Below are 12,178 nucleotides of genomic sequence, written 5' to 3' on the forward strand. Positions count from 1 at the left end.
AACTAAAAATAAAAGTTAGGCGTGTACTAATAAGTAAATAATAAATAACTTAACTTAAGTAAAATAAAAATAACTATTATAGAATAAATTAAATTAGTTTTACGTTATATATATATATATATATATATATATATAAACATGAAATCCTGGTTACAAATAAAAAAAATACTCGTTTATTGTTTTGGTTTACTTAGAAATATTATTTTTGAGTCTATTTTATACTACTTGAAACCATAAGGAGAGTACGTGATTATTAAAAAAAATTAAAAATAGACAAAATTTGTATTTTATGGCGATAAAAACTTTTTAAGGATTTTAGAAATAATGTATTAAAACATACAAAGTAATAAGTTCAAATCTGGAACGAATATAAATATCGTAATCATTTCTTATAAATACCATTTCCTAATGTAATTTTCCAAGATATTAAAGATCATAATGCAAAATAACTAAATTATCAAAAGTAACAGGCTTTATGTTTCTTAAACTACGTGCATTTATGAAAGTTCTTATGAAGTTTCAAACAGTTTTATCCACTAGTTTTATTGTTGGAAAAAAAATATACCAAGACTTACGTTGGCTACGCAGAAAGTTAGTAGCTGGTGGTCATCAGGTTAAGAGCTGTATCACAACTGTATATCACTCATTACAACTTCACAAGGTATACAATCATTAAATTTAAGGCATAACACCATGTTTTGAAACCTTCTATATGATGTGGAAATTATGTCAGTGTATTACTGTGAATCTAATCATTTTCCCTAATAATGTGTTCAGAATTACCTTCCAACACAATTTTATGTAGCAGATCAACAAGTAACCATCATTAGAAATAAACCTTGATTTCAATTCAATCCAAACACAGAATAACTGCTTTTCTGAGCCTATAATACTTTTTAATTTCATAAGAAATATTTTCCATGTGGGCAGAATTCATGTACATATTTTAAAAGAATAAACTGTTGGGAATGTATGATACTCAGAAGATGTACGAGTTGAAAAAGTAGTTAAGTCACAATTCAAAAAATTATCAACTAACATGCCTTTAAAAAATATAAAATTCCTTTCTTTAGAATGAGTTGTGCTTGTTTTTTTGAATTCTAATGTTTTATTAATGAAAAGTTTTATATTTCGTCAATAAATTTTCAAGCATTCTTATAGTGTTAAATTATATTGTTTATGTTTCAACTTAAACTTGTTTTTATAGATAACTTTCTTTTATGATCAAGATGTCTAGCTGAAATAATTTTGGATGAACAAAACCTATAATGTTAACAGTTTTTTTACACCATCTTTAGCACAGAACTACTGACAAGTATTAAACTTCTTGAATTCCGCAGTAGCTCAACCTAGGAGTAATTGTCTTTAATTCATCAGAAGCACTACACACTCATAATAATTTTTAATCCCCTGTTTACTTCAAATGTTTTACTAAAAATATGCTCAAAAATCATTATAGCATATTCTCAAGATACAAGAACAAATTATTGAGGAGCCATCCTATTGTAATGCAGGTAATATTCAACTAGAAGGGAAATTATTAAAAGGTTTGGGGCAACAAGATGCAATATTTATCTTCAGTTTTTGAAGCATATTTTTGTAATTCTCATTTATATAGAACTACAAATATACTTGATATGTTCATATGTTATGAAAAAAAGGAGATGAAGATCAAATTAATTAATCAAACCTGATGAAAAGACACCTGAAGCAAGTTGAAAGCTATTTTCAATAAAACAATTTGGATTTCATATATGAATTTATGAAAACCCACTTTTTTGCAATCTTCATAATAATAACAAATTAGTTCACATGTCAATTTTTACTACATTAAAGTATTTGGATAAAAACATGTGCAGGAGTATTTTATATTTGCAAGCTTAGGTATATGATACTGTGTTAAACATAATACTATAATAAATTAATGGGAAATACACAGTCAAAATAATTTTAAATCATTTCATATGCATCCAAAACTATAATAAACTGCTACTCCAAATAATAATCCTGGAATTAAAAGGATTAATTTCAATCCACAGTGGAATACAGAATTGTCCTTAACAAATATTCAAGAAGACTAATCCTTAGGTTTTTATGAGGGATGGAAATCAAAATATACATACTTCAATCTGTTGAACTGTTAGATCAAGAAAGGTCAAATCACTTCGAACAGGGATAACAGACTTTGGTCCAGTACACCCCATGCTAGTTCCAAGTCCTCCATTCAGCTTAATCACAACAAGCTTGTTTAACATTTCATTCAGAACATCTTCAGAAGGTTCTTTGAGGTCAGAATAGTTCTTGACCTAAAAAAAAAGTTATACAAATTATAAATTACGAGTTAGTATATATCTTATGTTTAGGAAAACCAGACATAATATTTATCTTTAATTTTTGCACATTCGCATTTATGGCAAACTTTGAAAATATTTGGTGTTCATATCTCATGGAAAGAAAAGTAAATACGGAAATGCATATCAAATTAATTTTGTGAAGAAAGAATCTTAAGTTAAATCTTTTAACCTAAATTGTGGAAGTACACTTACAGATTTAAAAACTTATTTTTCATAATAAATATACATTCATCCTGTATTTAATTCCTGATCTAAAGAAATGAGTTGTTTTAAGAACAGCTAAAGTATTATTCTTCACCTACCTTAGTAATATTCACATTGCAATACTTATGCTTCCACCAGCTCAGAATTAAGTCTAAAGACTTTTTTTTTTATTGATTTCAATATTTGCTGTTGGTAGAGCACAGATAATCTATTGTAAGGCTTTGTGCTTAACAACGAAGAAACAAACCAAAGCAATACTTACAGCATCACCTGGTAGTGTTTCTATTTTCTGCCATTCAACTGATGGCCCAATATCCTGTAAGAACTTGAGAAATAGTTTCTGGAAGCCTTGGAACATATGTTCTGTTTGCTGTAACAAATGTTTTAAAATTAATAATGTTTATAAGAAATAAGCATATAGCTTAGGAATACTGCATACAACTAGAAAATAACTTACACACAAAAACAAAGGTGCTCCATTTCCAATAACTTTAACAAAACTGGTATATCAGCATAGCCTCTCAAACTTAGGACCAGCCAACAAACAGTAAAATTGAATTAAAAGGTATAAAACTAATTAGAATACATACAGTTAAAAGTAAACCGATAAAATGTAGTTCATACCACTAGTATAATAATGTACACTGAGTTACAATGTGGGACTTCAAAAGCTAATGTTACATTACTATTTTACTAATCAACAGAGTCAAACCAGCAGAAATGCTAAAGCTATTTGACGGGTGACACTCAATGTTTATTTACATCGGTAACTCTTTAAGATTATGTTTAAATGAGAATGCTCTAAGAGAACCTACTGTTTATAACATGCAAGAGCAGAAAAGCTTTCACACATAATTTGGAAAGGTTAAAATAAATTTTGTAATGTATGTGCGCGTGTCAGTGTTACATCATTACAAGGAATACATCTATAAATTTCTGTTTGTCTCACAGATTAAAATTTCTTTCACTACAAGTTACACAAATAAAGCATAAACCTAGAATAAAATAACAAATCTTGATAACAACATTGCATATTCACAAACATATATTACTAGAAAAATGTTTTTACTATACACATGAACTACTGCTATGTGTGTGTATTCAGCATTGAAGGAAAACTATTTTCTGAACTCGATAAAACATGACAAATACCCGAGTTACTGGGTTACATATATATAATTTCAAGTTCTGATTTGAGCATCTGATTGCTTCTTGCAAAAAATAATTTTCCATTGACCAAAGAAGGCTAGATGACCATTTCATTTTTTTTTCTTTTAATTTAAAAGTTTAGTTAAGATTACTTCTAGGTTAACTTACCTGTCGTTGGTGTGCAGGTGCTGTAAGCAGCAGCTTACTAAGCTCGTGGGCAAGCTGACTTTGTGCATCTCGTTTAGTCAGTTCTTTGAATTCTGTTGTTTCATTTGGCGTGCGAGAATGGTTAAACAACTGGAAAAACATCATTTCAACTTAAAAATCAGCACAAAATTAAAAATAATGAACAAACATCACCTCGAAATACCATCATCATCAACGATAATTAAAAGCAACAGAAAACAAATAAAGAGATTTAGAGAATCATTAGTAATACCATACCATGTTTAGCATTGAACAGACTAAAAGGATCTTAGATCAACTGTACTATTATGATACTTATTTAATACATAAAGAACTAGCTAAATATTGCCCTTTTCACTGACTAACCACAAACATTTGTGTTAAGCTCACTCATTCCACACAAATTATTTCAAGGGTGATTTATAAAACTACTTTGAAAAATAAAACTACATAAAATGAAACAATGAAAAAAAAAAATCTGTTCAAATATTAACATTTCTGAAAACTTTAGAAATAATAAAATGTACCAAAATGTCCTCAAATAAATCTGATAACGGAGTTGGTGGTAGATGATGGCTGCTTTCTTTCTCCTTAGTCTTCCCTAATGGGAGGGAAAGGTTTTTGATAACTGCCTGCATCATGGTTGAATGGATTAAGAAGATGACAGCACGACAGACCAAGTCAAGCTTGCACACCATGACAAGCATGAACCAGTCATATAATATGTTTCAACTTACATTTACCACATGTTCATGTGTTATATATAGTCCATCAAAAAGCTGGCTCTACCATATGTTACTATGTGTTCTATTTCAATGTTTAGAAAAATGTTCCTGTGGTAAAAAATGTTTTTCATCCATGAAAAGTATAAATACACTAGTTTTATTCATAGAAAACATATCAATGGAAAATACAAAATCTTTTATCATTTTAACCCTGTGATAGTTGTACTCAAGACTGCCAAAACTGATAATTATTTTTTATGTTCTTCAACCTTCAAATAACAGGTGTTCTCATACAAAATACACAAAATAAGCCAGAAAATGACTAGATAAGACAAGCAGAAATAAAATCCAAAAGAAAAGAAAATTATTGATAGTGTATAAAAACCTGACTTATACAAAGATAGACAAATCCCAATAAAGTTAAGACACAGAAACACTGCTCAGATGAGGAATTATAACATATACCAGGAGACAATCACAGATACAGAAACACTGTTCAGATAAGGAATTATAACATATACCAGTAAAGTTAAGACACAGGAGACAATCACAGATACAGAAACACTGTTCAGATGAGGAATTATAACATATACCAGTAAAGTTAAGAAACAGGAGACAATCACTGTTCAGATGAGTAATTGTAACATATACCAGTAAAGTTAAGAAACAGGAGACAATAACAGATACAAAAACACTGATAATTCCTCATCTGATCTCCTGTGTCTTAACTTTACTGGTATATGTTTAATCACAGATACAGAAACACTGTTCAGATGAGGAATTATAACATATACCAGTAAAGTTAAAGTTAAGACACAGGAGACAATCACAGATACAGAAACACTGCTCAGATGAGGAATTATAACATATACCAGTAAAGTTAAGACATAGAAACACTGCTCAGATGAGGAATTATGACAAATACCTTGACTAAAGATACATAGAAAGATAAAATTTAGTACATGAGATGGAAGAAATTTTAAAACCTCCATTTAGTTCTGCTCAATATTCACATATTTATTTTAAATCTGAAAATTATTCTACCACTGCAATATATAACAGACTCAATTCTAGATCTGCTAACCTTCTCACTCGTACTACCCTTTGTAGACTAGAAAAAAGTATTAATTTCTCAATTGTACAAGTTTAATGATCAGAACTGAAAATGGCGTGGTCCAAACCTCAACCATAATAATAGACCTACAATAGTTCTTTTCCCATGTTTGTCTTTAAGAAGGGTGGAAAGTAACTGTAGATTCAAGTCCTAGAACAGCAAGAACATTTTCACTGATTTTCTAGCACTTATTGGATACTTCAGTTTCTATATTCTAAAGCAACATGATTCACGTTTATACTGTTTGTAAATAAAGCTTTCTGATTCATTTGTTCATGTGATCCATATTTTACACTGTTCTACTTGTTCATGTGATCCACATTTACACTGTCCTATTTGTTCATGTGATTCATGTTTACACTGTTCTACTTGTTCATGTGATCCACATTTACACTGTCCTATTTGTTCATATGATTCATGTTTACACTGTTCTATTTATTCATGTAATGTACATTTACACTGTTCTCTTTGTTCATGTGATCCATATTTACACTGTTCTATTTGTTCATGTGGTCCACTGTTAGTAACTGAAGTTTTGAAGTGGTATATACCCCTCAAACCATACACATTTTTGTTGGATTGCATTTATGTACAACCTGTGGATATTTCCTATTTCACTTATTACAAATTGTAATATGTTTTCAGGTATGTTGCTAATACTGCATTTACAGTTACCCCATACTCTGAATATCAAATTTAATGAAACTCAATTTTTTTACATTATATATATGTTTATTCAACCAGTTTTGGTCAATCACCATTGTGAGTCAAGTTCAACATCTGTAGGCATAATAGTTTTGTAATCTATCAATTTTTTGAAGTTAGAAGTATGTGTATACGTAACTGTATGTACATAGACAGAAAGACATCTAATAACTACATAAAATCTGGTAAAAACCTTGGTTTACCCCCAAAGTTTTTATGCTGTTCATAAAAACAAGTAAACTTGTATACAAACAATATTATATAAGCTACCACTACATTTACATCAATTCTTCCTGAAAATCACATCACCTGCCAATAAAACTTACAGTTTCTGCCATGATGGTCACAACTTTTGAGGTACAGGTAACAGACGGTAGTTGGTAACAGCTGAAATATCAAATGTAACAATCAATCTATAAATAACACAACAGTCAACTGTTCAAAGTAGGAGAACATTCTTCGCGGACTAAAGATAACTTTTAACTTTTAGATACAAAACATATTATTTCAAAACACTGAAAATGATACGTGAATAAAACAAAATGAACAACATTGCTATGAGACTTTCAAACTGTTACTTCACACAGTTTTAAATGACAAGATATTTTTTACAGCAGTTATGATTACTATATTAATACTTTTCCTTTTGCATTATTAAAATATTTTTTCAATCTGCATTAACATTAATTTAATTAAACCTCTAGCATTTTTTTTTAATTATCAAACCCTACAGAGCAATGTAATGCTAATCTTTATCTTGTCAGTAGACACAAATTAAGTTATAAAAATACCTTAAATTAGTATCCTGAGACTTGAAAGCTGGATGTGATCCTAATTTGGGATTTGAATGCATTAGTGTATTTATTTATACTGTTATAGAAAATACAACTTATCTATATACACATTAAAATAAACACACATATATCAAGAAAAAAAATTTTTTTTGTATTATATATACAGCAAATACATTTACAGGCAAATATAATTAGCATATGACACATGACACTTATTATATATATATTATACATACCATTTACACACAATACATAACCATAAACAGATATTTTCCTAATTTTTATAAACACTTTCTAATTCAGTATAGGAATTCAAATGAAACTAGTCATATGTAATATAGCAAAGGCATACTGACAATTCTTATGATTTCTAAGTTAGGCTTTTCTTTAGTACAACTATGCTCTACTGGAAAAGTAGCTTTGAGAAACACTTGAAATAAAAACGTTTTTTTTTCATGATGCATATGTATATCAAAATGCTTGAAAATCGATTCTAGCTGTTATAGAGAAAATCTGGATTTTAATTCAACTTCATAATACTTACAGCTTTAATTAACTCATTTGATTATGTATTGATGGAGCTACATATTTACACAAATTATCCAGGAATTATTCTTCCCAATTTTTACTTTGATGAAGTAGATGTGATGAAAAGAATGAAGACTTAAAACACTTAAACATATACTGCTACTGATAATGAGTAGCTATTTTGATGTAGGTAGTATTCTACCAAGAAATGAAACCATGACGAAATTACATTATTCAACTTTTCATCAAATTAAATATCAGAAAAATGAGTATGATCCAGTTTCATATTTTGAGCAGCACCCCACTTAGTCTAATACAAGAAGTTAACTATAACACTACAACTATAATTTTAGCCAGTAGTAATATTTTAAGATTTTGTATTAATTTACATGTTTGCAATAAGCAATCACTGCTACTTGTTTTGACAAGAATGTATGAAATATCTTTCAACAGTCTCCAAACAAAACATCTTATTGTTCCAGCACTGTGTAATTCACTTCAAAAAATCCTTTCAAATTGAACAAATTCATGAAAAGAACATAATTCACTGGGCTTTAATGAATTTTGTCTGTATATGCTGATCAACTCTGCAATTTGTAAGTCACCAAAAAATTGAATTGGATTAAAAACATTCTACATGCCCTGAACAAAAGTAAAAATCATATAAAGATAAATTAGTTTATATATATATATACACAATGCCCTTAATCTCAGTAATTCTTTTTAAACAAGATGCTTTGCCTTGAATCTTTTTATTTGTAATTTAGTGTAACCTGCTGATTATTAAATTAAAACCTGAGATCATTATGAACTACAACCAGGAATAAAAAACTCAAATCGTTCAAAAGTTAAACAGAGTACATGTCTAAATGTCTTACTCATCTTAGGAGCTCAATATGAAAGAAACTGTAAACCTGTTCTTACATGATTGCTCTTGTTTTTCAGAAAACATTTGGCATTTTTAGTGCGTTACTTTATAAATGTCAGCTATAAATACACTGTATTCCCCTCAACTTACACCTGGTAAATGTAACCTCTATCATTATAAAGCAGCTGGCGTTGTTTTTACAATCTATTTCAATTTTATTTTTAATTCTCAAACTTCTTTAAGTTTTACACAATTGATATCTTACTCTTAGTAAAAACACATACATTGAACCAGTTACAAAACACTTAAATTTTAAAAATAAATAACTTAAATTGTCAAAACAGAATGTATAGAGGAAAAAAAATTAATTTCACATACCGAACTTTCCAATTGTTTCTTAAAAACGGATTTATGCTAATAAAAACAACTTAAATTTAATGGGTGGCTAAAATGACTAAATCACTTCATCCGAAAACACCACACTGTTTTCCGCTTGATCTTAGATGTCAACGAGGTCAAAAACACAGTCAAAAACCTTCAGTGGGTGTTAGTTGTAACGTTCACCACGAGGTAGACAAAATGATATTTCTATAATTAACTTTTCCATAAAAATTAGAATGTATATAATAAACTTTTAATTCAGTTATTTTCAAAACATTGTTATATTATATTGACAGTTTTTGATTTTATTTTGTTCTACTTATTTTCTCGAAACAATATAAAGTAGCTAGGATTACTTATCGTGTTTCGTGAGACTTACAGAAGTATACAGACAAACTGCATTTTCTTTTATATACGTCACTAACATTATAGCACGTTCGAGAGGAAACATGACAAGGACTTAACCATTTATTATTTCATACCTGCGATATGGCACGATATAATGTTTTATTTATATTTTACTGATAGACAAGATGGATTTTTGAGAAATGTGACTGTTAGAAGGATTTTGGAGTAAAATTTGGGAACCTGACGTTTCAGTATTATTTGAATATGATGAGTCCAAATATGATGGTTCCCAAGTTGAATTTTGAGCTTTTTGACCCTGTAACTCAAGAAAAACAAAATGGCCGTTAAATTGTCGATTTCGGACACATTGCCGTGTTTTACGCCACTAAAAATGTTTATATATATGTAACTGTTGAGGTTATTTAGGGAGTATGTATATGTCAACATTATTTTATATCATGGTTTTTATGTGCTGAATGTTTAATTTATGGTTTAAAGGATGAATCTTTATGTTCAAGTGCTATATTTAATAATTCGTTATGGTCTATAAAATGTATTACAACATTATGTCTACATCCATTAAATTGGATGTGATGTGAGAGATACCCTTGTTCGTAGAATTAAAAAAGAAAATCTAGGATTGTAATTTTTTAATCAAGTAAACAATGATGATTCCCAAAAATACTAATGCCTTCTCCAAATATAACATTCAAAAAGAAAACTTCTTTACAAAAATCATCTCTATTTTGACGTTGTTATAAATCATGCACATATAATTTTGACAAAATATGATTACAGAAAGAATGGCTAATATGATTACAATGACAATACTATTCCACGTTTCAATAATATCTATCAGTAAGTCATTTTTCAATAACATGAAACTTGCATTTACGATGTTATACTTATAACGCACCTCACTCTGATTTTCACTAACTGCACTTTTAGTGAAGTCATTTACACAAACTCCCCAAAAAGGCTTCTATCAACAAAACTTGTGAGTACAAACAGCCTCCGGGAATTTCAGATTACTTGCCTGAAACAACTACATTGTATTCATACAAGGATTTTACTCATCACTCTGCTGCTTACAAGCACATATCGATGCAAATCTTAATTTTGATTTACGGCATTTGTGATGGGAACTCCTGCACTACTTTTGGCATGAACAAGAAAGCATTTCCAGGCAGCTGTTTGGGATGTGACTCAATGACATCAGTATGGGCTGTTGATTCGAATCACTATGTCTCCATCCCATGCTCACTGGTGCAGGGAGCTGTGGTATGGTAAAGGTACCATTTCTCCATATCATGGACTGATAGTGCACTTGCATCAGATGGATTTGAAGTACATCACTTGTCAGTGATATGACTTCAGGTGTACCAGTCTTGAAGAACAATATATACCTTGGTGCATCAACAGAATCTGTTTGGAGTACCTTGTATATTCTGCTGACAAAGGTCTCGGCAGATTTGATTGTCTTCTCTGTGAGCTCACCAAGTCCTTCAGCAATTCATGTTGCTCTTTGAAGACTTTTCATGATGTTTGCTTGGAGTGATTTGCGATGGAAGAGTTGGTATCACACTCTGTTAATGCATGTAATGGTAGCAAAGCTGTTGCTGAATATTTTGGTATGTTATTTAAAAAAAACATCAATGGGTATATACCGCTGTTTCTTTAATGTACCAGACATCATCCACATGTGTTCACATCGTGCATGTGAGAAATGAGATACTAGAAACAGGAGAACATCAGTGTCTCTAGATGGCACAACAACAGTATCAACTTGACTCTGGGCAGCATGTAGCACCAGCCTCGCTTCAGCTTCTTCATGTGTGGATCTCAGAGAAGTTAGATCAGTGGTTCTCTTTGACGATCTATCTTTAAGTTCCTCTCTGAAACCCTCAGCAACAACAATCTCTTTATCGTTAGATGTTAGAAAAAGCGGTTCTTTAGAGAAGAAATGTGCAAGGTCTGCTACTTTATTATTTGGCAAAGACATAAAATTTGTCCAGTTTTTTGGCAGATGCACATTATGGCCCTCAACAAGTCGTCTGATTTGTCGAGATGCTTTGTTCCACCGTGTCCTGGTAGTGGACTTGATGTTTTCTTCTCTATATCTGTTGAAGACAAAGTCTAACCCCTGATACCTAGAGCCGGTCTGTAGTAGTGCTCTAACAAACGTGTCTACCAGATCTCCAAAGGTGATTACACTGACAGACTTTCCTATAGCAATCGCCAGTGCTTGTCCATCAATGATGAGGCGAGATGAATGATCATGAAGTTCGATAACTTAAGAGCAGACAATGTTACTATATCTGCCACTACTGACTTGTGCAGAGTGAATCATTCTTCTCTGCAAGAGATACAGGCACTGGCAGAAGTTTGTGCTTCATTCAGTATAGAGGGCAAATCAACAGGTCAACCTGCATCATACGCAGTAATACCTTCAGGATAGTTTTATTGTCTTTGTCCTTATCATCTTCAACAATAGTATAGGGTGTTGCAAATGTGGGGGCATTATTTCTCTGGAGGGAAGCAACAATTGAAACTCTAAGCCTGTCATCTTTCGCAGGTACCATTAATCTCTTTTCAACATATTTATTTACCTGTTGTTGTCCTGTCCACTTATGAAAAAAAAATCAAACAGTATTTCACATAAACATAGCCGTTATCAAATTAAACATTTTAGTGCTATTTTCCGTTGAATAATATTGTTACGTCTCCGTTCGTTAGTTAATTTTCCGTAAATTCGTTCCGACGAAACTTTAGCGACACAAGTCCTTTCTTAAATAAAACTGGTTTATTCTTTCTGAATATAA

At 30.6% G+C, this 12,178-nt stretch overlaps 1 protein-coding gene across 2 annotated transcripts in view; it reads right to left on the bottom strand.

Moving 5' to 3' along the window:
• LOC106468411 (UTP--glucose-1-phosphate uridylyltransferase-like) overlaps window positions 1-9,153 on the bottom strand; it is a 37,115-nt gene extending 27,962 nt beyond the window's left edge. Inside the window, exons 1-6 of one of the 2 annotated variants that reach the window (XM_022396748.1) lie at window positions 9,006-9,148; window positions 7,229-7,268; window positions 6,764-6,824; window positions 3,876-4,004; window positions 2,821-2,928; window positions 2,124-2,306 (exon numbers count right to left, since the gene is read on the bottom strand). In XM_022396748.1, coding sequence (XP_022252456.1) covers window positions 2,124-2,306; window positions 2,821-2,928; window positions 3,876-4,004; window positions 6,764-6,775 — 432 coding nt within the window. In that variant the 5' untranslated portion in view covers window positions 6,776-6,824; window positions 7,229-7,268; window positions 9,006-9,148. Of the gene's footprint in view, window positions 1-2,123; window positions 2,307-2,820; window positions 2,929-3,875; window positions 4,005-6,763; window positions 6,825-7,228; window positions 7,269-9,005 lie in introns of both variants that reach the window. The other variant, XM_013928838.2, reaches the window with a different exon arrangement.
• Window positions 9,154-12,178: the final 3,025 nt, after the last annotated feature.

This window comes from Limulus polyphemus, unplaced genomic scaffold, assembly GCF_000517525.1.
Source record: "Limulus polyphemus unplaced genomic scaffold, Limulus_polyphemus-2.1.2 Scaffold2998, whole genome shotgun sequence".
Lineage (NCBI taxonomy): Eukaryota > Metazoa > Arthropoda > Merostomata > Xiphosura > Limulidae > Limulus > Limulus polyphemus.